Below are 25,008 nucleotides of genomic sequence, written 5' to 3'. Positions count from 1 at the left end.
TCATGCTTGTAGTCCTAGTGCTGGGCACACTTTGGGAAGCTGAGGTGGGTGGATCGCTTGAGCTCACAAGTTTGAGACCAGTCTGGGCAACATGGTGAAACCCCATCTCTACAAAAAAATACAAAAATTAGGCCAGGCGGGGTGGCTCACACTTGTATTTCTAGCATTTTGGGAGGCTGAGGCGGGTGGATCACCTGAGGTCAGGAGTTCCAGACCAGCCCGTGCAACATGGCAAAACCCCATCTCTACTAAAAATACAAAAGTTAGCCGGGCATGGTCATGGCGCCTATAATCCCAGCTACTCTGGAAGCTGAGGCAGGAAAATTACAGTGGGGGAGGAGGTGCGCAGAGGTTGCAGTGAGCCAAGATGGCGCTATTTCACTCCAGCCTGGGCAAAAGAGTGAAACTTCATCTCCAAAAAAAAAAAAAATTATTTAACATCTTAAAAAAATGTGATTTTTAAGATGTTAAAATGTTTTCATGCTTGTCCACTTTAATCAGAAATTTCTTTCCAGTATTTTAAAGGGAAATGTTTCACTGTTGTTTCCCTGTTTTAACAGAGCTGTGTTGCCGCGTTCCTTGATGTTGTGATTGGGGGCCGTGCAGTGGAGACCCCTCCATTGTCTTCCGTTAATCTTCTGGAAGGATTGAGCAGAACTGTGGTTTATATAACCTATAGTCAGCTTATTACTCTGGTAATGGCTTCATTGTTTAATAGAATTTTCTCAAAAGTCTTTTAGCTAAGCGTGAGCAGAGACATACATGAGTACATTGTGTGGGAAATACATATTATATTTGAAAAAGTGATTTCACTAGCTAATGTTCTTTGCTTTTGCCAGGTGAATTTTATGAAGAGTGTGATGTCTGGAGATCAACTGAGAGAAGATAGAATGGCTCTTGACAATTTATTGGCAAACCTACCCCCAGCCAAGCCAGGAAAAAGCAGCAGTTTAGAAATGACTCCCTACAATACGCCTCAGCTGTCTCCGGCAACCACTCCAGCAAATAAAAAGAATCGATTACCTATAGGTAAAGAGAATTTCTCATATCGGAGCTTTCTCTTAAGTTTAATATTTCGTTAGCCTTTGTTATTGCTCAGTGTTTTGGAATATATGTTTAAGTACTTGGGAAAGTCTTTCTCTTCATGTTTACTGATGGTATTTCAATTTTTAGAAATTGTATCAGATTAGTTAAGGTTTATCAGTAGGCTTTAGCTTTGTCTACCTACTTTTCTGTCCACAGTATACTTTGTTCAAATTTTATTGTCTTTTCTTGAAAACATTTTGGAAATGTTATAAGTAGTCATTTTTAAAACTATGTAGCCCTCAGTAGTTTTAAAGAGGGTGGCACGTGCCTTGTGGTCCCAGCTACTTGGGAGGCTGAGATGGGGAGATTGCTTGAGCCTGGGGGGTTGAGGCTGCAGTGAACCATGATCATGCCATTGCACTTCAGCCTCGGTGACAGAGTGAGACCCTATCTCAAAAAAAAAAAAATTAGGTAGCCCCCTCATTTCTACAAAGTTCTAAATAATGTAATAAACAATATTATTTTAGAAGTTTCCATCAATAAAGTGGAAAATAATAGTATTTTTCTATTGTTTTCATTAATAATCACTGTTTTATCAACTGAGCTAAGATATCTTAATGTTATAAAATAAAGCAAAAGTTTCATTTTATTTTTTCAAGTTTGCTTATTTAAGAATTCTGTTTGATTAAGACTTATTTGCTTGGTTAATATTTGTTATCTATCTGTCTACAAAAAAATTAATTGAGCATGTACTGTGTTCCATACTCTGGGTAGGTACTTTATAAATGTTGTTTCATTTAATCCCCACAAAAGTCCTGTGAGAGTGGATGTGTCTTGCACATGAGACATTGTGATAGACACTGGATACAAAGACCATTAGGACCTGCCCTTACTGTCAAGTTGGCTATTGATAGTTTAGTTAGGGAAAACAAGAAGAGACTAGTACCCTTCAGCGTACTGTGCATTCTGGGGAGATAAGTATGAGGGTTATGGGGACACCTAACTTAGCCAAAATGGTGATGGTATCAGGAGAAGATCTTGGAGCAGGTAAAGCCTGTTTGCGCTTTGTGATGAATGGAAGTTAGGCAAAGTAAACAAGATGGGGAAAAAGTGTTTAAGCCAGGGGAACAGGATTATTTTAGTGCCTGCCTAATTATAATGAGGAACTCAGCAACACTTAGTGAACATAGTTCTTTTTAATTTATGCATTTTGAAGAGAGGGACTTTGCTTTTAAATTTCTGTGAGCTAATTCATTAAGAACTGCCAGTTTCTTAAAATTAATCTACCTTATATTTAACATAACGTGGAATTGTATCAACAGGAGTGTGGCATCATACTCTTCAAGTCTTTGTCTTATTGTATCACCCCAATATGTCAGTTTTCAAAATAAAAAATAGAAAAAGGGATTTTGCACTTAATGGGTTTTTTTTTTTTTTTTTTTTTTTTTTTGAGACAGAGTCTCGCTCTGCCGCCCAGGCTGGAGTGCAGTGGCGTGATCTTGGCTCACTGCAAGCTCCGCCTCCCGGGTTCACGCCATTCTCCTGCCTCAGCCTCCCGAGTAGCTGGGACTACAGGTGCCCGCCACCTCGCCCGGCTAGTTTTTTTGTATTTTTTAGTAGAGACGGGGTTTCACCGTGTCAGCCAGGATGGTCTCGATCTCCTGACCTCGTGATCCGCCCGTCTCGGCCTCCCAAAGTGCTGGGATTACAGGCTTGAGCCACCGCGCCCGGCCTTTTTTTTTTTTTTTTAAATGGAGTCTCATTCTTGTTGCCCAGGCTGGAGTGCAGTGGCACAATCTCGGCTCACTGCAACCTCTACCTCCTGGGTTCAAGCAATTCTTCTGCCTCAGCCTCCCTAGTGGCTGGGATTATAGATGCCCGCCACCATACCTGGCTAATTTTTATATTTTTAGTAGAGATGGGGTTTTGCCATGTTGGCCAGGCTCGTCTTGAACTCCTAACCTCAGGTGATCCACCCGCCTCGGCCTCCCAAAGTGCTGGGATTACAGGTGTGAGCCACCATGCCCGGGCATTTAATGGTTTTTTTATGGGCTGTTTGCACTCTGTTCACATGATGAAGTAAATGATTTTTAGTAAATCAGAGATTTTTTTTCCCCATTGTTCACTGCTATACATTAGGTTTTTCATTTCCCATTTTCTAAAAGTGTCATTAAATATGAGTCTGATGGAAAGTGAATTTCAAATGTATGCCCAGTATTATTTTGTATAGTCTTGTTATCTGGCTATTGCATTTATTTCGTATCTTAAAAAATTTGTCCATTGTTCAGAGGGTTGATTTTCTTTCTATTTAATGCTTTCGCAACCCAGGACAACAGTTAGCAGCCATCACTGCCTGGGATTCCTCAGCTACCAATATTACCGCTCATATTACACTAGTAACCCCGTTTGGTGGGTAATAGGCTGTTCTTATCTTCTTTTATAATTTTATTTAAGAAATAGTTTATAAAAGTATGCTCCATGTGCATGTTGCTTTTACTTTATGTAAATTGCTACATAAAATTTGATTGCTTGCATTTTTATAAATTATAGTTGCAGAGTTTGTTACGATTCATAGATCTGTTTATGAACTTGAATTTCAATTTGCAATTCAATAGAAGATAGGGTAAGCAAATAAAGGTGTGAGTAGGCCTGTTTTAGACTTGGAAATTGATGTGTGCTCTGTGATTAATGAACATTAATCAGCATTGTAAAGAAAGATGATTATTTATATTTCTGCTTCTGTCTTCAAGTAGGTCAGCTTTCATACAATGTGAAGTGACTTTTGCTGCTGCTATAGTTGTTTTTGCTTTATGTCTCTATTTTTCATTATTTTGTACCAAAACATAATTCTATTTAGTATTCTGGTTGTACTGAATTTTATTGCCCTCTGAAAGAAAATAGAAACTTTTATTTTTTTCTTGATTTTTTTTTTTTTTTTTTTTTTTTTGAGACAGAGTCTAGCTCTTGTTGCCCAGGCTGGAGTATAGTAGCACAATCTCGGCTTACCACAACCTCTGCCTCCCAGGTTCAAGCCATTCTCCTGCCTCAGCCTCCTGAGTAGATGGGATCACAGGCGTGTGCCACCACGCCCAAGCTAATTTTGTATTTTTAGTAGAGATGGGGTTTCTCCATGTTGGTCAGGCTGGACTTGAACTCCCGGCCTCAGGTGATCTACCTGCCTCAGCCTCCCAAAGTATTGAGATTATAGACATGAGCCACTGCGCCCAGCCTTCTTTTTTTTTTTTTTTTTTTTTGAGATGGAGTTTCACTCTTACTGTGCAGGCCAGAGTGCAACGATGTGATCTAGGCTCACTGCAACCTCCACCTCCCGAGTTCAAGTGATTCTCCTGCCTCAGCCTCCCAAGTAGTTGGGACTACTTACAGGTGCCCGCCACCATGCTCAGCTAACTTTTTGTATTTTTAGTAGAGATGGGGTTTCACCATGTTGGCCAGGCTGGTCTCGAACTCCTGACCTCAGGTGACCCACCTGCCTCAGCCTCCCAGAGTGCTAGGATTACAGGCGTGCTCATACCCAGCAGTTATTTTAGAAAAATGTATTTTTTGTTTGCTTATATGCAGGGGAAAGAAACAAAAATAATTGAAGCCTTTATTAATTTATACTGTTTCCAAAGCAGAAAGGACCTTTTATCCAAACATAAAGAAATTTTCTCTCTTGTATCTTTGAAAAGACATTAATACATTTCAGGGGGGAAAAGTACATTTAAAAACTGATTCTGGGCTGGACACGGTGGCTCATGCCTATAATCCCAGCACTTGGGGAAGCCGAGGTGGTGGATCACCTGAGATCAGGAGTTTGAGACCAGCCTGACCAACATGGCAAAACCCCATCTCTACCAAAAGTACAAAATTCACTGAGTGTAGTGGTGGCTGCCTGTAATCCCAGCTACTCAGGAGGCTGAGGCAGGAGAATTGCTTGAACCCAGCAGGTGGTGATTGCAGTGAGCCGAGATTGCACCACTGCACTCTAGCTTGGGCAACAAGAGTGAAACTCTGTCTCAAAAAAACAAACACTGATTCTGGTTTTGTTAACAGTTGCCTAACTAAAGTATCTTATTTATGTGGCTATTAGATTTTCATATGAAATTTTCTTTTTTCTTTTCTTTTCTTTTTCTTTTTTTTTTTTTTTTTTGAGATGGAGTCTCGCTCTGACGCCCAGGCCGGAGTGCAGTGGTGCAGACTTGGCTCACTGCAATGTCCGCCTGCCTGGTTCAACCGATTCTCCTGTCTCAGCCCCCCGAGTAGCTGGGATTACAGGTGCACGTCACCGTGCCTGGCTAATTTTTTGTATTTTAGTAGAGACGGAGTTTTACTGTGTTGCCCTGGCCGGTCTCAAACTCCTGAACTCAGGCAATCCACCCGCCTCAGCCTCCCAAAGTGCTAGGATTACAGGTGTAATCCCTCATATGAAATTTTCTGATGCTTGTAAGTTCAGTTACCAGTATGGGAGACCTGTAGCAGTTATATCGTTTTATAGGAAAATTAGTTAAGGCATCTTAAAAAGATAAGAAATGAGGTAATGCTTTTTTTGTCACTCCAAGTCTTAAATTGATTGGGGCATGTTTGCTGTTCTGCAGATGTGATCATATGTATGGCACTTACTGTAACATGGACTTGGATCACTGTTCTTGATTATCAGTTTTGAAGGAGAATCTTTATTAGTAGAGTAACTGGGAGGATTTAGTTTTTTGTTTTGTTTTGTTTTTTCTTATTTATATTTTTACCACTCTTGTGCATGTGCAAATGTTCTGCACTAATAGAAAATATATTTTCGTTTTTAGCATACCATTTTCTTCATTTGTCTATTTCTCTAAATTATTGTATTTGAAATTTTTTATTAGCAACTCGGAGCAGAAGCCGCACCAATATGCTAATGGACCTACATATGGACCATGAAGGATCATCTCAAGAAACCATCCAGGAGGTGCAACCAGAAGAGGTGTTGGTCATTTCCTTAGGGACAGGTCCCCAGCTTACTCCAGGGATGATGTCAGAAAATGAGGTATGAAGGTACTTGGTCAGTTGCTTCTGTAAATCAGTATTCATGTCTTAGTCCATACAGGCTGCTGTAGCAAAACACCAGAGGTTGGGTGGCTTATAAACAACAGAAATTTATTTCTCATATTTGTAGAGGCCAGGAAGTCTTATAGTCAAGGCAGATTCAGTGTCTCATGAGGATCTGTTTACTGGTTCATAGATAATGTATTCTTGCTGTGTCTTTGGGCTTATTTTATTTTATTTTTTGAGATGGAGTGTTGCTCTTGTTGCCCAGGCTAGAGTGCAATAGCACGATCTCGGCTCACTGCAACCTCCGCATCCCAGGTTCAAGCGATTCTCCTGCCTCAGCCTCCTGAGTAGCTGGGATTACAGGCATGTGCCACCATGCCCAGCTAATTTTATATTTTTAGTAGAAGTGGGGTTTCTACATGTTGGTCAGGCAGGTCTCAAACTCCCGAACTGAGGTGATCCACCTGCCTTTGCCTTCCAAAGTGCTGAGATTACAGGTGTGAGCCACCGCACCTGGCTGGTTGGGCCTATTTTATAAGGGCACTTATTCCATTTGTGAGGGCCCTGCCTTCATGACCTAATCACCTGCCTAAAGGCCCCATCTCCAAATACCATCACCTTGGGGGTTAGAATTTCAACATACAGATTTTGGGGGAGCACAGACATTCAGATCTGAGAAGTGAATTTTTTTTTCTTTTTTTTTTTTTTTTTGAGACGGAGTCTCTCTGTGTCGCCCAGGCTGGAGTGCAGTGGCCTGATCTCGATTCATTGCAAGCTCCGCCTCCCGGGTTCACTCTTCCAGGCAGTAGCGGAAAACCCCATCTTTACTAAAAATAAAAATTAGCTGGGCGTGGTGGTGCATGCCTGTAATCACAGTTACTTGGGAGGCTGAGACAGGAGAATCGCTTGAACCCGGGAGGTGGAGGTTTCAGTGAGCCGAGATTGCCCCATTGCACTCCAGCCTGGGCAACAAGAGTGAAACTCTGTCTCAAAAATAAAAAAAACAAAAAACAAAAAAAAAACAGAAAAAAGAAGCAAAAAGAAAAGAAGAAATCTTGACTCCCTAAAGTAGCAGCTTCTTTTTTTTTTTTTTGAGACGGAGTCTCACTCTGTCATCCAGGCTGGAGTGCAGTGGCACGATCTTGGCTCACTGCAAGCTCTGCCTCCCGGGTTCACGCCATTCTCCTGCCTCAGCCTCCCGAGTAGCTGGGACTACAGGCACCCGCCACCATGCCTGGCTAATTTTTTTTTTTTTTGAGACGGAGTCTCACTCTGTCGCCCGGGCTGGAGTACAGTGGCCGGATCTCAGCTCACTGCAAGCTCCGCCTCCCGGGTTTACGTCATTCTCCTGCTTCAGCCTCCTGAGTAGCTGGGACTACAGGCGCCCGCCACCTCGCCCGGCTAGTTTTTTGTATTTATTTTTTTTTTTTTGAGACGGAGTCTCGCTCTGTCGCCCAGGCTGGAGTGCAGTGGCCGGATCTCCGCTCACTGCAAGCTCCGCCTCCCGGGTTTACGCCATTCTCCCGCCTCAGCCTCCCGAGTAGCTGGGACTACAGGCGCCCGCCACCTCGCCCGGCTAGTTTTTTGTACTTCTTTTTAGTAGAGACGGGGTTTCACCGTGTTAGCCAGGATGGTCTCGATCTCCTGACCTCGTGATCCGCCCGTCTCGGCCTCCCAAAGTGCTGGGATTACAGGCGTGAGCCACCGCGCCCGGCCTTTTTTTGTATTTTTTTTAGTAGAGACGGGGTTTCACTGTGTTAGCCAGGATGGTCTCGATCTCCTGGCCTCGTGATCCGCCCGTCTCGGCCTCCCAAAGTGCTGGGATTACAGGCTTGAGCCGCCGCGCCCGGCCGCCTGGCTAATTTTTTGTATTGTTAGTAGAGACGGGGTTTCACTTTGTTAGCCAGGATAGTCTCGATCTCCTGACCTTGTGATCCGCCCGTCTTGGCCTCCCAAAGTGCTGGAATTACAGGCGTGAGCCACCACGCCCTGCCAGTAGCAGCTTCTTATATTCAACAATGATTGCTTGTTATTCAAGAAAATGGTCTAGGAAGAAGGGGCCAGTTTTAGTGATTGATAAAGTGATGGTGGTTGGTAAAGTATGTTTGGGACTATGACATTCCCCGTAGGGAAGACCAACAATCTCCAAAACTCCGTCCCTCCATACACACACATAAGCTGTCAAAAACTGTCAGAATCAACTTATTTGGAACCCTGGAATCTAATAAAAAAACTTTTAACAACAAAGGAATGCTTAGTGAAGAAAAAAACTGCTGAATTTTGTTAAGAGAGCTCTGTGATCCTACCCTGTTACCATCTTCAGCCCCCAGCCCAGTGGCTGCTTTGAAGACAGCTTATATTACTGTGCATTGTGCTGGTACTTGAGGGAGGAATGTGGACCTTATTCTGAACTCAGGGTTGTATATTTTGATCTGTCTGGTAGATCCTGAAAGATCATCTCTAGGGCTTGGCTTTGTTTTGCCTGCCTCTGATCTTTCCCAGTGCTGAGGCAGCTACACAGGTGGCATTTGTCAAAAGTATTGAAAAGCAGATATATTAGTTGCTTCTGCTTGCATTAACAGATAGCAATCAGGGCAAGCCACATACAGATCCAAATGCTTATGAAGGAAGAAGCTTGGGAAGGAGACACTAGGGGGCACGAAGGCTTTGAAAAGCTCCCACACGTTCTGGGGAATCTAGAAGGTTGTACACATGCCCAGGGCTGGTCATGTGCTCAGGAAAGACCTTAGAAGACCCAGGCTCTCACTGCTGGCTAACCTTCAGGCTGAACCCAAGCAGGAAGTGAAGGCTAAGGTACAGTTGCAAACTGCCTGGCTAAGTGTTGAAGTGCCCCAACACAGAGCCAAATTTCAAAGACTTGGAAATGTTTTGTTTTGTTTTATTTGTTTTATTCCAGGTGTTAAATCTGCCAGATCACGTGCTCACCACTAAGTTAACAGAACAGACACTTCAGAGGCCACACATGACAGAAAATTTAGAGAGGTCATTAAATAAACAGTCACTACAACAAGCAGCAACAACCAAGGGGTGTAATCTGATTTCCAGAACTGTCACTTTATAACATTTATTTTTTTTTTATTTTTATTTTTTAATTATACTTTAAGTTCTGGGATACATGTGCAGAACATGCAGGTTTGTTACATAGGTATACACGTGCCATGGTGGTTTGCTACACCCATCAACCCGTCGTCTACATTAGGTATTCTCCTAATGATATGCCTTCCCTAACCCTCCACCCCCGCTACAGGCTCCAGTATATGATGTTCCCCTCCCTGTGTCCATGTGTTCTCATTGTTCAACTCCCACTTATGAGGGAGAACGTACAGTGTTTGGTTTTCTGTTCCTGCATTAGTTTGCTGAGAATGATGGTTTCCAGCTTCATCAATGTCCCTGCAAAGGACATGAACCAATCCTTTTTTATGGCTGCATAGTATTCCATGGTGTATATGTGCCACATTTTCATTATCCAGTCTATCATTGATGGGCATTTGGGTTGGTTCCAAGTCTTTGCTATTGTGAATAGTGCTGCAGTAAACGTGTGTGTGCATGTGTCTTTTTTTGTTTTTGTTTTTGTTTTGAGACGGAGTCTCGCTCTGTCACCCAGGCTGGAGTGCAGTGGCGCAATCTCGGCTCACTGCAAGCTCCACCTCCCGGGTTCACGCCATTCTCCTGCCTCAGCCTCCCGAGTAGCTGGGACTACAGGCGCCCGCCACCTCGCCCGGCTAGTTTTTTGTATTTTTTAGTAGAGAGGGGGTTTCACCGTGTTAGCCAGGATGGTCTCGATCTCCTGACCTCGTGATCCGCCCGTCTCGGCCTCCCAAAGTGCTGGGATTACAGGCTTGAGCTACCGCGCCCGGCCTGCATGTGTCTTTATAGGAGAATGATTTATAATCCTTTGGGTATATATCCAGTAATGGGATTGCTGGGTCAAATGGTATTTCTGGTTCTAGTTCCTTGAGGAATTGCCGCACTGTCTTCCACAATAGTTGAACTAATTTACACTCCCACCAACAGTGTAAAAGTGTTCTCCACATTCTCTCCAGCATCTGTTGTTTCCTGACTTTTTAATGCTCACTTTATAATATTTACAATGTCTGCTTTTCTGCAAAACTTATGAAGCATATAAAGAAACAAAACATATGGCCCTTTCACAGGAAAAAAGTTAATAGAAAATGTCCTTGAAGGCCGGGCGCGGTGGCTCAAGCCTGTAATCCCAGCACTTTGGGAGGCCGAGACGGGCGGATCACTAGGTCAGGAGATCGAGACCATCCTGGCGAACACGGTGAAACCCCGTCTCTACTAAAAGATACAAAAAACTAGCTGGGCGAGGCGGCGGTAGTCCCAGCTACTCGGGAGGCTGAGGCAGGAGAATGGCGTAAACCCGGGGGGCGGAGCTTGCAGTGAGCTGAGATCCGGCCACTGCACTCCAGCCTGGGCGACAGAGCCAGACTCCATCTCAAAAAAAAAAAAAAAAAAAAAGAAAATGTCCTTGATAGGCTGGGCACAGTGGCTCATGGCCGTAATCCCAGCACTTCAGGAGGCGAAACTGGGCAGATCACGTGGTCAGGAGTTCGAGACCAGCCTGACCAACATGGTGAAACCCTGTCTCGACTAAAAATACAAAAATTAGACAGGCGTGGTGGCGTGCACCTGTAATATCAGCTACTCAGGAGGCTAGGGCAGGAGAATCACTTGAACCTGGGAGGCGGAGGTTTCAGTGAGCCAAGATTGCACCACGGCTCTCTAGCTTGGGCAATAGAGTGAAACTCCATCTGGAAAAAAAAAAAGGAAAAAGAAAATGTCTTTGATGGCCAGATGGTGGCTCACTCCTGTAATCCCAGCACTTTGGGAGGCTGAGATGAGCGGATCACCTGAAGTTGGGAGTTTGAGACCAGTCTGACCATCATGGAGAAACCCTATCTCTACTAAAAATACAAAATTAGCTGGGCCTGGTGGCTCATGCCTGTAATCCCAGTACTCGGGAGGCTGAGGCAGGAGAATCACTTGTACCTGGGTTGCGGAGGTTGTGGTGAGCTGAGATCGCGCCATTGTACTCCAGCCTGGGCAACAAGAGTGAAACTCTGTCTCAAAAAACAAAAAAAGAAAGAAAGAAAGAAAATGGCCTTGGCCGGGCGCGGTGGCTCAAGCCTGTAATCCCAGCACTTTGGGAGGCCAAGACGGGCGAATCACGAGGTCAGGAGATCGAGACCATCCTGGCTAACACGGTGAAACCCTGTCTCTACTAAAAAATACAAAAACTAGCCGGGCGAGGTGGCGGGCGCCTGCAGTCCCAGCTACTCGGGAGGCTGAGGCAGGAGAATGGCGTAAACCCGGGAGGCGGAGCTTGCAGTGAGCTGAGATCCGGCCACTGCACTCCAGCCTGGACGACAGAGCCAGACTCCGTCTCAAAAAAAAAAAAAAAAAAAAAAAAAAAAAGAAAATGGCCTTGATGAAGCACAGACATTGGGCTTACTCAAGACTTTAAATCAATTTTAAAAAATATACTCAAAGAGCTGTGGAAACCATGGACAAAGAACTAAAGAAAACCAAGAGAACAAGGTCTCACCAAATAGAAGATATCAATAAAGAGGTAGAAATTATAGAAGGAACCATATAGAAATTCTGGAGTTGAAAAGTATAATAACTGGATTGAAAAATACACTAGAGGGGTTCAACAGCAAATTTGTACAGGCAGATATATCAGTGAACTTGAAGATGGATCAGTTGAGATTATCTAGTCTGAGGAGCATCAAGATTACAAAAGACAAAGACGTTATATGTTGATAAATGGTCATTAAGAAGATACACCCAGCACTTTGGGAGGCCGCTCTCACTGCAACCTCCACCTCATCTGTTCAAGTGATTCTCCTGCCTCAGGTTCCCTAGTAGCAGGGACCACAGGCATGCACCACTATGCCCAGCTAATTTTTGTATTTTTAGTAGAGACAGAGTTTCACTATATGTTGGCCGGGTTGGTCTCAAACTCCTGACCTCAGGTGATCTGCCCACCTCAGCCTCCCAAAGTGCTGGGATTAGAGGTGTGAGCCACTGTGCCCAGCTAAAGTTTTTTTAGCACTCAGATTCTGTGGTTTTAGTTTAGTCTAGAGTTTGCAGATGCTCTGATTTAGAAGCATGAAATTTGATTTTTGTATTTTATACTCCAGTGTGACTGACTTTGTACGGTGGCTTTCTGTATGGCATCTCAAAATTGCTTGCCTTTGGATATGATTTGGAAAAATATCTTCATTATCCCTTTTCTGTTAGTTCACATGAATCTTCAGGCCTTGAGATGATTTTTCTCCTGATGTTTTAGTTTCACATTACTCACTATGGTGAATAGTCTAAGTTCTTAATCTTAAAAATAAAAAATTTAAAATATTTATGTTGGCCAGTTATGGTGGCTCATGCCTGTAATCCCAGTGCTTTGGGAGGCTGAGGTGAAAGGATTGCTTGAAACCAGGAGTTTGAGACCAGCCTGGGCAACATAGTAAGACCTTGTCTCTACAAAAATAAAAAAATTGCCAGGGATGGTGGCTCACACCTGTAATCCTAGTGCTTTGGGAAGCTGAGGCAGAAGGATCCTTGACTCCAGGACTTCGAGACCAGCTTGGGCAACATGGCGAGACCCTGTCTTAATAGTAAATAGGCCAGGCGCAGTGGCTGGTATTTACTGGGAGGTCGAAGCGGGTGGATCATTTGAGGTCAGGAGTTTGAGACCAGCCTGGCCAATATGGTGAAACCCCATCTTTACTAAAAATACAAAAATTACCCGGGTGTGGTGGCACACGCCTGTAATCCTAGCTACTTGGGAGGCTGAGACAGGAGAATCGCTTGAACCTGGGAGGCGGAAGTGGCAGTGAGTCAAGATCGTGCCATTGCACTCTAGCCTGGGTGACAGAGTGAGACTGTGTCTTAAAAATATAATAATAATAATAATAATGAGAAGAAGAAGAAGTAAAAATAAAAAAAATTAGCTGGGTTTGGTGGTGTGTACCTGCAGTCCCAGCTACTCAGGAGGCCAAAGCAGGAGGATTGCCTGTGCCTAGGAGTTCAAGACTGTGGTGAGCCATGATTGCACCACTGCACTCCAGCCTGGGCGACAGAATGAGCTCCATCTTTAAAAAAAGTTTTAATAAATAAAATTTTATGTGTATTTACTTTTTTTTTGAGATGGAGTCTCCCTTTGTCGCCCAGGCTGGAACGCAGTGGCACGATCTCGGCTCATTGCAACCTCCACCTCCCGGGTTCAAGTGATTCTCCTCCCTCAGCCTCCTGAGTAGCTGGGATTATAGGCGTACACCACCACGCCTGGCTAATTTTTGTATTTTTAGTAGAGATGGGATTTCGCCATGTTGCCCAGGCTGGTTTTGAACTCCTGACCTCAGGTGATCTGCTGGCCTTGACCTCCCAGAGTGCTGGGGTTACAGGCATGAGCCGCCACCACTCCCAGCCAAAAAAACCTATATTTAAAGGCATCATGTGTAAATGTATAAAACCATTTCAAAACCTTTAATTTACTCAGAGCCAAAACAGCAACCAAGAGTGTGTTTTTTTTTTCTGTTTAAAAATCATTTTATCTTTTAGCTGACAAAAATTGAATCTATTTATGGTATACATGTTTTGATATACATTGTGGAATGGCTAAATCAAGCTAAATAACATGTATTGCCTCACATATTTTTCATTTTTGTGGTAAGTATTTTTCTTTGTAAGTGAGGGTACTATTCTTTCTTCATATTTCAGCAACAGCCGAGGGAGCCAAGACCTCTGAGTTTAAGTCCCAGGTGTGCCTAAAACATGCTATGTGACTTTCAACAAAGCACTCAATTCTTCATTAAGGTGGAGATACACATACAAAGCTGAGTTGTGAGGCTTGTAGGGAGTAGTGAGATGTAATTGTGTTATTTGGAAGTCATCTGGCAAATAGAAAGCGTTATAAAAAGGCCATCAGTCTAAGCTGGAGATGTCTGTGAAGTCATACTTCGGTTTCTGGTATGGACTTTTGTGGCCCTGTATGTATGTTGTGATCAAGTGGACGTTCAAACTAGATGGATTAAATCTTGATGCCTACAAAATAACATGATTACATGTTTTCTTCTAGTTGAATTTATTTACTTTTGTTTATTTACTTTAAATTTTATTTAAATTTTGCAGATTTAGTATGTTTTAAATTTTTGTTTATTTTATTTTTATTTTTATTTTTTGAGATGGAGTCTTGCTCTATCTCAAGAAGGGCAGTGGCGCAATCTCGGCTCACTGCAAACCCCACCTCCCGGGTTCATGCCATTCTTCTGCCTCAGCCTCCCGAGTAGCTGGGACTACAGGCGGTCACCACCACGCCCGTATAATTTTTTTTGTATTTTTAGTAGAGATGGGGTTTCACCATGTCAGCCAGCATGGTCTTGATCTCCTGACCTCGTGATCTGCCCACCTTGGCCTCCCAAAGTGCTGAGATTATAGGCGTGAACCACTGTGCCTGGCCTTGTTTATTTACTTTATTTAAATTTTGCAGATTTAATGTGTGACATGACAACTATTTTATGTGCATCTTTTTACTTAATCCTCAGCAATTACATGGCATACATACTATCACCATTTTATAGATGAAGAAACTGAGGCTTAGAGAATTAAATAACTTTTCTATTCAAGGTTACATAGTTGACACATGACAGAATTAGAAGTACCAAAGACCTCTGATTTGTATAATTCTCACCACTACTCATCTGGTAGTCTGGTTGCCTGTTCAATCTGTGATACTCGTAGGGTAATGGAAAGGCATAGCTTCAGCTGCTTTAATTAATATACTTTTATTCCACAGGTATAAAAGCTTGACAGACCTTCTGAATGGGCTTGTAGTTAAAAATTGATAATTTAAGATTAAGGAGTTAAATATGCATTTGCTGTGGTTTGTTTGTCAGTAATCTTTCCGCTGATAAACCAAAATTAACATTTTATTTTTTAGGTTCTAAACATGCATCTTTCGGATGGAGGACAAGGCGATGTCCCTGTTGATGAAAACAAACTCCATGGTAAACCTGATAAAACCTTGCGCTTTTCCCTCTGCAGTGATAATCTGGAAGGAATATCTGAAGGTGAAGGGTTATTTCATTCAAGGAGTTGTGTGATTCAAGTAATAGTTTGTTTTGTATTTTTTAAAGGAGCTTATAAATTATAATTACACCATCTGTGCCTCTCACTGAGGAGACTAATGAAGATTTCCTCTAATGAATTTGAACAGTTGGCTGTAAAGATTGTTTCCTGAATAAAATTAAGATTGCAAGATGCCTTTGGTCATATAAAATGGAGAAGATATAAGTCTTTATTCAGACTTAAATAGAAATAACAGCAAGTTTTGTTTCTGCAGTATTAATATATACCAAAGCTTATAGAGCTCCTTTAGAAGGATATCATGCATGTCTAAATGGGAAAAAATGGACTTACCAGTATTTCAAGGTGTTGTGTATACTCTTAAATGTTCTGTATTCCTTTACTCACACTCACACGTACCTTTCTGAAGCAGGATACAATGGAAATAGGTATTAAAAAGAAAATTCAAAGCCAAGATTGTGAAATGAGATTATGTCAGGCCAGGCGTGGTGGCTCACACCTGTAGTCCCAGCACTTTGGGAGGCTGAGACGGGCGGATCACAAGGTCAGGAGTTCGAGACCATCCTGGCCAACACAGTGAAACCCCGTCTCTACTAACAATACAAAAAATTAGCTGGGCGTGGTGGCGGGCGCCTGTAGTCCTAGCTACTTGGGAGGCTGAGGCAGGAGAATGGCGTGAACCCAGGAGGTGGAGCTTGCAGTGAGCCGAGATTGCGCCATTGCACTTCAGCCTGGACGAAAGAGTGAGACTCCATCTCAAAAAAGAAAAAAAAGAACATGTCATTTCACCTACTAGGACCAATTTTTTTTTTTTGAAAGAGAAACCTAAAATATAATAACTTCACGTTTTAATCTAACTTTTCCAAAAAGTCACATATGTATATTCATTCTAGAAAACAGAGAAATAGAATCACCTATAATCTCATAATTTTGTTAATAGCAGTTGATGTTTTAGATTATTCACAACAAAATTAGGTTTATCCTGTTTTGTAATCTTTTATAATTTAATAATATGGCATTAACAATTTCCCTAGTAATTTAACATTCTTAAATTACATGGTTTTTATGGCTGTTTTCCTTAACTCACATGGGCATATCATAATTTTTTCAACTTTCTTCTGTGATTAAATCTATAGATTGCTTCCACTTTTCGGACATCATAACTTCTGGGCTGGGCTGTAATCCCAGCACTTTGGGAGGCCAAGGCAGGTGGATTCACTGAGCTCACAAGTTCGAGACCAGCCTGGGCAACACGGTGAAACCCCGTCTCTATTAAAATACAAAAAATTAGCGGGGCGTGGCAGTGTGTACCTGTAGTCTCAGCTAGTCGGGAGGCTGAGGCAGGAGAACTGCTTGAACCTGGGAGGCGGAGGTTGCAGTGAGCCAAGATGGTGCCACTGCATTCCAGCTTGGACAATAGAGCGAGACTCTACCTAAAAAAGAAAAAAGAAAAAAAAAGCTCTGTAACAAGGCCGGGCTCAGTGGCTCACGCCTGTAATCTCAGCACTTTGGGAGGCCGAGGCGGGCAGATCACAAGGTCAGGAGATTGAGACCATCCTGGCTAACACGGTGAAACCCTGTCTCTACTAAAAATACAAAAAATTAGCCGGGTGTGGTGGCAGGTGCCTGTAGTCCCAGCTACTCGGGAGGCTGAGGCAGGAGAATGGCGGAGCTTGCAGTGAGCTGAAATCGCGCCACTGCACTCCAGCCTGGGCGGCAGAGCGAGACTCCATCTCAATTAAAAAAAAAAGAAAAAAGCTCTGTAACAAGCAACTTTAGATTAACTGTTATTACTATTTTTTGAGATAGAGTCTCACTTTTGTTGCCCAGGCTGGAGTGCAATGGTGCGATCTCAGCTCACTGCAAACTTTGCCTCCCGGGTTCAAGCAATTCCCCTGCCTCAGCCTCCTGAGTAGCTGAGATTACAGGCATGTGCTGCCAGGCCGGCTAATTTTTATATTTTTTGTTTTGTTTTGTTTTTTGAGACGCAGTCTTGCTCTGTCGCCCAGGCTGGAGTGCGGTGGCATGATTTCGGCCCACGGCAAGCTCCACCTCCCGGGTTGACACCATTCTCCTGCCTCAGCCTCCTGAGTAGCTGGGACTACAGGCGCCCGCCACCATGCCCAGCTAATTTTTTATATTTTTAGTAGAAACTGGGTTTCACCATGTTAGTCAGGATGGTCTCAATCTCCTGACCTCGTGATCCGCCTGCCTCCGCCTCCCAAAGTGCTGAGATTACAGGCATGAGGCATCACGCCCAGCAGATTAATTTGTTATTAGCACCTTAGGATAAATTCCTAGAAGCAGAATATCTATCTCAAAGGGCATGTGTTTTTTTAAGGTATAAAGGCAGTATTAAAAACGCTTTAATCAGTTGTTCGTCTTTTATCAAGGCATGAAAAATGATGTGGTGGCTCATGACTGTTTTAAAAAGATTGCTCATGCTATAAATATTTCTCTAGGTCCTTCAAATCGCTCCAATTCAGTGTCCTCCCTAGACCTGGAAGGAGAGTCTGTGTCAGAACTTGGAGCAGGACCTTCTGGCAGTAATGGAGTTGAAGCTCTACAGCTGTTAGAACATGAGCAAGGTAAAGTGAACTGGAACACAGTTGCCTAAGTAGCAAAGAATTTACCTGATTGCAAGATGAGCAGTGTGTTTTCATTAAGTTGGCTTGGTTCAGTAAGAGATTATATAATCACTATTAAACTTTCATTTCTTCTTCATTCCTTCAGTTCTTCAAAATATATTTAGTTGGTAAGTGGATTGTTTAGGCTTAATAAATTAATATAAATTACTTGAAATTCAGTAATATTTGATATTTTAATTCTGTAATATTTTAGGAATACAATGTAAAGACTCAAGGCTCAAGAAACTTAGAACAGGGAAAAAGTAGTACACAATTGATTTAAAGTATCATGAATGTATTTTGGCAGTTCTGAGTGAGAGATACATATGGTTGAAAGTATAGGGAAAGCTGCCAGGCACAGTGGCTCATGCCTGTAATCCCAGCACTTTGGGAGGCCGAGGTGGGTGGATCACCTGAGATTGGGAGTTCAAGACCAGCCTGACCAACATGGAGAAACCCCATCTCTACTAAAAATACAAAATTAGCCGGAGTGGTGGTGCATGCCTGTAATCCCAGCTACTCAGGAGACTGAGGCAGGAGAATCACTTGAACCTGGGAGGCAGAGGTTGCGGTGAGCCAAGATGATGCCATTGCACTCCAGCCTAGGCAAAAAGAGCGAAACTGTCTCAAAAAAAAAAAAAGAAAGAAAGTATAGGGAAAGCTTATTGGAAGAAAAATATTAGCCTTAAGGGCTGGCTGGCATTGCCTTGGCAGGAGTTGGAGATAGGTCATTCTAGGTGAAGGACAAGTATAAGCAAGTCAAAGAGGTGGGAAGCCATAGTACTTATTCAGGTATCAGTTAGGGAAATAGAGTGAGGTAAGGATTAAAGAGTAGGTGGATCCCTGTTGTCGAAAGAAGGATGTCAGTATTTTAGTAGTAAGCTGGAAGCCACTGAAGGCTTTTGGTTCAGTGAGGATGAGGAAGTGAGGTGCCTTAGGAAGATGAAGTTGAAAGAGTTTTTTGGATTTGTTCATTTAAGATGATACCCTTGGCCAGGTACAGTGGCTCATACCTGTAATCCCAGTGCTTTGGGAGGCTGGGCAGGCAGATCACTTGAGGTCAGGAATTTGAGACTGGCCTGGCCAACATAGTGAAACCTCATCTCTACTAAAAATACAAAAATTAGCCGGGCGAGGTGGCGAGCACCTGTAATCCCACCTACTCAGAAGGCTGAGGCACGAGAATGGCGTGTACCCGGGAGGCAGGGGTTGCAGTGAGCTGAGTTCGCACCACTGCTCTCCAGCCTGGGCGACAGAGCGAGAGTCTGACTGAAAAAAAAAAAAAGATGGGGCCGGGCGCGGTGGCTCACGCCTGTAATCCCAGCACTTTGGGAGGCCAGGACGGGCGGATCATGAGGTCAGGAGATCGAGACCATCCTGGCTAACACAGTGAAACCCCGTCTCTACTAAAAATACAAAAAATTAGCTGGGCGTGTTGATGGGCGCCTGTAGTCCCAGCTACTCGGGAGGCTGAGGCAGGAGAATGGCATGAACCTGGGAGGCAGAGCTTGTAGTGAGCCGAGATCACGCCACAACACTCCAGCCTGGGTGACAGAGTGAGACTCCATCTCAAAAAAAAAAAAAAAAAAAAAAAAAAAAAAAGTGATGCCCTCAACTAGGTTTCAGACAGTGATTCTTAGGCTTTAGTATGCATGAGAATTACCTGGTTAGCTTTTTAAAAATTCCATTTCCCAAGTCTTACTTCTAGAGAAGAAGTCAAGTTTTAGAAAGAAAAAGAGTATTATCATTGGAGTGTGTGTGACTTGAAAAAAGTAATGCTGTATTTTACTGGATTGGTTTATCAGTGTATCAATTAGGATTAAGTTTGTTGCACACAGCAGAGAAAACTCAAATAATAAAGTAGTACCTCCTTATCCATGGTTTCACCTTCCATGGCTTCAGTTACCCACGGGCAAACTTGGTACAAAAATATTAAATAGAAAATTCCAGAAATAATTCATAAGTTTTAAATTGTGTGCCATTCTGAGTAATGTGATGAAATCTCACACAGTTTCACTTATCGCATCCAGGATATGAATCATTTCTTAGTTCAGTGTATCCATATATACACTACCTATTAGTCACTGCTTATCAGATCAAAAAAGCATGGAATATATAGGATTTGGTACGATCCTCAGCTTCAGGCATCGACTGGAGGCCATTGCATAAGTGGAGGAGGAACTTTCATATGAGCTTATGAAAGAAGTTGAACAAATATCACCTCTTTAGCAAGCTTTCTGGGAGATTCTGAGATAGGTGGTTGGCATATGCGAAATGCTAGATTAAGAAGTGAATTGATAGGCTGGATACGGTGGCTCACGCCTGTAATCCCAGCACTTTGGGAGGCCAAGGTGGGTGCATCACCTGAGATTGGGAGTTCGAGACCAGTCTGATCAACATGGAGATAAAATTCTTTAAAGTTGATTAAAAAGTCATAGCTGTGCTACTGTTTTTAAAGTGCTTAATTTTGTTTTTGATAGCTACAACACAGGATAACCTTGATGATAAGCTAAGGAAGTTTGAAATTCGTGACATGATGGGATTAACAGATGATAGGGACATATCAGAAACAGTGAGTGAGACCTGGAGTACAGACGTCTTGGGGAGTGACTTTGACCCTAATATTGATGAAGATCGCTTGCAAGAAATTGCAGGTAACTGCCATTTAATGTCTCTGAAATATCACGGTTTAGTTATTCAGATCCACTGACCTTTCATGAGAGGGACCACCAGTGCCCTGACAAACCTTGTGTGTGTTAGCACCATCCGGGAAATTGTTATAACTGTATGGAACAAGACATTTGGGTACTTTTTTCTTTACTTAAATATAAGCAGTGTTTTTCCTTTCTACATTTAATCCCACCCCTTACCCATCCTCCTCCCCGCTGCCCCCTCCCCCCCAAAAAAACCAAGAAAAACCAGTGTTTTGAATTAGCTTCTGGTCAAGTGTTGTTTCCAGGGCATAGTATACGTTCTTAGTTTGTCTCTGATTAGTATATTATCCATTTGAAACCAAACACCTAACCTTAAGATGAAAATTCTTATAGATTATAGCCATAAAATCCTTTACAATAATATGATACTGCTGTTCTCTAAAAAAATGAATTCACTTCTGGAAGGGTTAATTCAGTTCCAAAGGGTAACCAGGTTTTTATTTTTCTTCTTTTTAAATTTTTATTTATTTTTAATAGAGACAGGATTTCGCTTTGTTACCCAGCTGGTTTGAACTAGTGAGCTCAAGCGATCCTCCTGCCCTTTTTTTTTTTTTATGTGGAATTTATTCAGGTGGTATGTACATACACTAAAATTCACTCTTTTTTGGATACTGTTTTATGAGTTCTGAAAGATATATAGTCTTGTAACCCTTATCTTCATTTTGTTTTTAAATCATGGAAAACTTATTTATATATTTATTTATTTTTCTTCAACTTTTATTTTAGGTTCAGGGGGTACATGTGCAGATTTGTTACGTGGGAAATTGTTACAGCAAATTGTATGTTGCTGGAGTTTGGTGCACAAATGATTTTGCCACCCAGGTAGTGAGCATAGTAACCAATAAGTTTTTGTGTGTGTTTTTTTTTTTTTAATTTGAGATGGAGTCTCACTGTGTCGCCCAGGCTGGAGTGCAGTGGTGCGATCTCAGCTCACTTCAACCTCTGCCTCCCTGGTGCAAGTGATTCTCCTGCCTCAGCCTCCCGAGTAGCTGGGACTACAGGTGCCCACCACTACACCCAGCTAATTTTTGTATTTTTAGTGGAGACGGGGTTTCACCATATTGGCCAGCCTGGTCTCGAACTCCTGACCTCAAGTGATCCACCTGCCTTGGCCTCCCAGAGTGCTGGGATTACGGTCATGAGCCATTGCTCCCGACCTAAATCGTGGAACATTTTAAACAAATACAAGAGACGATGGTATCATGAACCCAGTGTATCCATCACTCAGCTTCAGGAGTTAGACACACATGGCTAGCTTTGTTTCATCTGTTCTCTTACCCACTACCCTCTTCTCTCCCCTCATTATGTTTAGGCAGGTTCCAGACATTATTTTATTTGTAATTATTTTATGATATATCTTTAAAAGGTAACTTTTATTGGTAACTTTTTTGCAATTTTTTTCATGCCCTGAAGTAGAATTGTTCTTTTATTAGGTTTAATCAAAAGTAGTGAAGACTTTTGAACTTGAGTATTTTTAACACAGACGTATAATAATGTTTAATACTTTCAATTTGTATTTTTAAGTGGTGTAAATAGATGTCTTAGTTGGTTTTGCATTACTTTGTTCCAGATGCCAAAGTAGTATTGTTCTTGGCAGTTAGCTGTGTTTGCGCAGTAAGTTGTATTTGCAGTTAAGTGAGTGCTTTGAAGATGTGTATTTTCCTGTGAATATATTTTATTGCCCTGAATAGTGACTAATATGCTGGAAGAAAAAACATATGGCCAGCCTAACATTCTGTGGTTAAACGCTCAATGTTTTTAATCCCTGTAGGGCTATAAATTTTAGAATAGTATTAAGGACCCCTGTAAAATTTGCTGAAAAATCAAAGCTAAAGCTGTTGAAATTACTTGACTGAATGATGTGTGTTTTCTCTGTGGAGAGTCAAAGGTGAACTGGAGGAAACTGGTGAAAAGGGTCTTGTGCCATTGTGACCAAAATAGGAACTTTGTATTTTTAGTGGTGTGCTTGATTGAAGTTATTCTTACCTTGACTTCTTTCTTGTAGGTAGAGAGGAGTTTGGTGTGTTTTGTTTTTTTTTTTTTTTTGAGACAGAGTCCCAAAATGACACGGCCATTTTTATTTTTGAGACAGGGTCTCACTCCCATTGCCCAGGTTGGAGGGCAATGGCATGATCTCGGCTCACTGCAATCTCTGCACCCCCTGCAACCTCTGCCTCCCAGGTTCTTGTGCCTCAGCTTCCCAAGTAGCTGAGACTACAGGTGCATGCCACCACACCCGGCTAATTTTTGTATTTTTGGTAGAGATGGGGTTTCGCCACGTTGGCCAGGCTGGTCTTGAACTCCTGGCCTCAAGTGATCTGCCTGCCTCAGCCTCCCAAAGTGCTGAGATTACAGGTGTGAGCCACCATGCCCAGCCAAGAGATTTTGTTAGCTTATGTTTGGCTTTTCTCCACTATCACTGCACTTTCCAACAGGATCTTTGTTAACCCTTTGCTTCCCACTGGTTATACAGGTGCTGCAGCAGAGAACATGTTAGGCAGTTTGCTGTGCCTCCCAGGTTCAGGGTCAGTGCTTCTTGACCCCTGCACTGGTTCTACCATATCAGAGACAACAAGTGAAGCTTGGAGTGTAGAGGTATTGCCAAGTGACTCAGGTTAGTATGCTGTCATTGTTTGCTTTTTCATTTACACAGAAGTTTTAATTAAATACAAGGTATCCCAACTTCTGTATTACATATATTTTGTCAAATATACTTTATTTTTTTTAAATGGAGACGGAGTCTTGGTCTGTCACCCAGGCTGGAGTGCAGTGGCGTGATCCCAACTTACTGCAACCTCTGCCTTCTGGGTTCAAGTGATCTTCTCACCTCAGCTTCCTGAGTAGCTGGGATTACAGACGTGCCCCACCATGCATGTATTTTTGTATTTTTAGAGAGACGGGGTTTCACCATGTTGGCCAGGCTGGTCTCGAACTCCTGACCTCAGGTGATCTGCCCACCTCGGCCTCCCGAAGTGCTGGAATTACAGGCATGAGCCACTGCGCCTGGCCAATTATACATTTGACAAAGGTGAGGTGATCACATTGCTAAGAATGTCATATGGAAAATTAGTTTAGGGCATTTTCTGTCCATTAAGGGAAAATGCTCTGCTGGATAGCATAGACTGTGATGGCAGGTGCTTTCTGACTCTGCGTTCAGTTATTTTGAAAGCAATTTTCTGTAGCTTATCAGAGTTCCGTGTGAGTTATTGAATTTAGTATCTCCCACAAACTCATGACAGGATAAGAGTAGCAACACAGTTCAAACTGAGTGCTTGCCTGGTAAACACGTTTAGATTTATCACAGGGAAGAACTTGACTCTCTAAAACATGTTTAATGTGTTTTTGAAATACGTTGAAATTGAGACTCTGTAATCCTGAGGATTTTTTGTGCAGGCTATTATAAATGTATATAAAGGCCGGGCGCGGTGGCTCACGCCTGTAATCCCAGCACTTTGGGAGGCCGAGGCGGGCGGATCACAAGGTCAGGAGATCGAGACCACGGTGAAACCCCGTCTCAACTAAAAGTACAAAAAAAAAAAAATTAGCCGGTCGCGGTTGTGGGCGCCTGTAGTCCCAGCTACTCGGGAGGCTGAGGCAGGAGAATGGCGTGAACCCGGGAGGCGGAGCTTGCAGTGAGCCGAGATCGCGCCACTGCACTCCAGCCTGGACGACAGAGCGAGACTCCGTCTCAAAAAAAAAAAAAAATAAAAAAAAATAAAAAATAAATGTATATAAAGTGTTCTGTACTTTGTCTTTTCATATGCATTGCATTTTTTTCTGATTATGAAGACACATTTTTGCCTTCAACTAAATGTCAACTACCAGAATGTAAATATAAGTTAACCATGTATCTGCATTGCATTCTGTTGATTTACTTGGTTCGATAATTGTTAAGTGATCATGATATGTGTTTTATAATGTCTTTTTCTTTCTTTTTTTTTCTTTTGAGACAGAGTCTCACTCTGTCGCCCAGGCTGGAGTGCAATGGTGCAATCACAGCTCACTGCAACCTCCGCCTCCTGGGTTCAAGTAATTCTCTTGCCTCAGCCTCCCAAGTAGCTGGGATTACAGGCACCTGCCACCACTCCCAGCTGATTTTTGCATTTTTAGTAGAGATGGTATTTCACCATGTTGGCCATGCTGGTCTCGAACTCCTGACCTCAGGTGATCTGCCTTCCTCGACCTCCCAAAGTGCTGAGATTACAGGCGTGAGCCACTACGACTAGCCTGTTTTATAATGTTAAAGCATTCAGATATGCTAGCCTTGTTTGAAGACCAGTTGGGGACAATAGGATTAGCTCACCAGCTGTTGAGTATTCATAGGAGTTACTTTTTAGGAAGTGGTTGATTTAATACCAAGCTATTCCATACTCTCTTGTCCAGTTCACGTGTTAACCAATAGCATACTCTGTGACATTAGTGATCTAGAAACCACGTTTTCATCTGGGCACAATGAACTGGCTTATATTGGGATGAAAATCACAACT

The 25,008-nt window shown here is 42.6% G+C and overlaps 1 protein-coding gene across 37 annotated transcripts in view; it reads left to right on the top strand.

Annotated features, from left to right (window-relative positions):
- The window catches only part of GAPVD1 (GTPase activating protein and VPS9 domains 1), a 111,021-nt gene that overhangs the window by 51,389 nt on the left and 34,624 nt on the right, over positions 1 to 25,008 (top strand). For 20 of the 37 annotated variants that reach the window (XR_012424396.1, XM_074016570.1, XM_015436565.3 and 17 more), the window contains 7 exons: positions 561 to 695; positions 840 to 1,029; positions 5,886 to 6,046; positions 15,035 to 15,164; positions 17,643 to 17,768; positions 20,288 to 20,461; positions 22,995 to 23,135. Coding sequence is in view for 36 of the 37 variants with exons in the window: in XM_074016570.1 (XP_073872671.1) it covers positions 561 to 695; positions 840 to 1,029; positions 5,886 to 6,046; positions 15,035 to 15,164; positions 17,643 to 17,768; positions 20,288 to 20,461; positions 22,995 to 23,135 (1,057 nt within the window). In the remaining variant the exon portion in view is untranslated. Of the gene's footprint in view, positions 1 to 560; positions 696 to 839; positions 1,030 to 5,885; positions 6,047 to 15,034; positions 15,165 to 16,316; positions 16,533 to 17,642; positions 17,769 to 20,287; positions 20,462 to 22,994; positions 23,136 to 25,008 lie in introns of those variants that run through there. The other 17 variants (XM_074016569.1, XM_074016565.1, XM_074016555.1 and 14 more) reach the window with 2 other exon arrangements.

Source organism: Macaca fascicularis, chromosome 15 (assembly GCF_037993035.2).
Source record: "Macaca fascicularis isolate 582-1 chromosome 15, T2T-MFA8v1.1".
NCBI classification, from domain to species: domain Eukaryota; kingdom Metazoa; phylum Chordata; class Mammalia; order Primates; family Cercopithecidae; genus Macaca; species Macaca fascicularis.
This window is presented reverse-complemented; position numbering and strand designations above follow the sequence as displayed.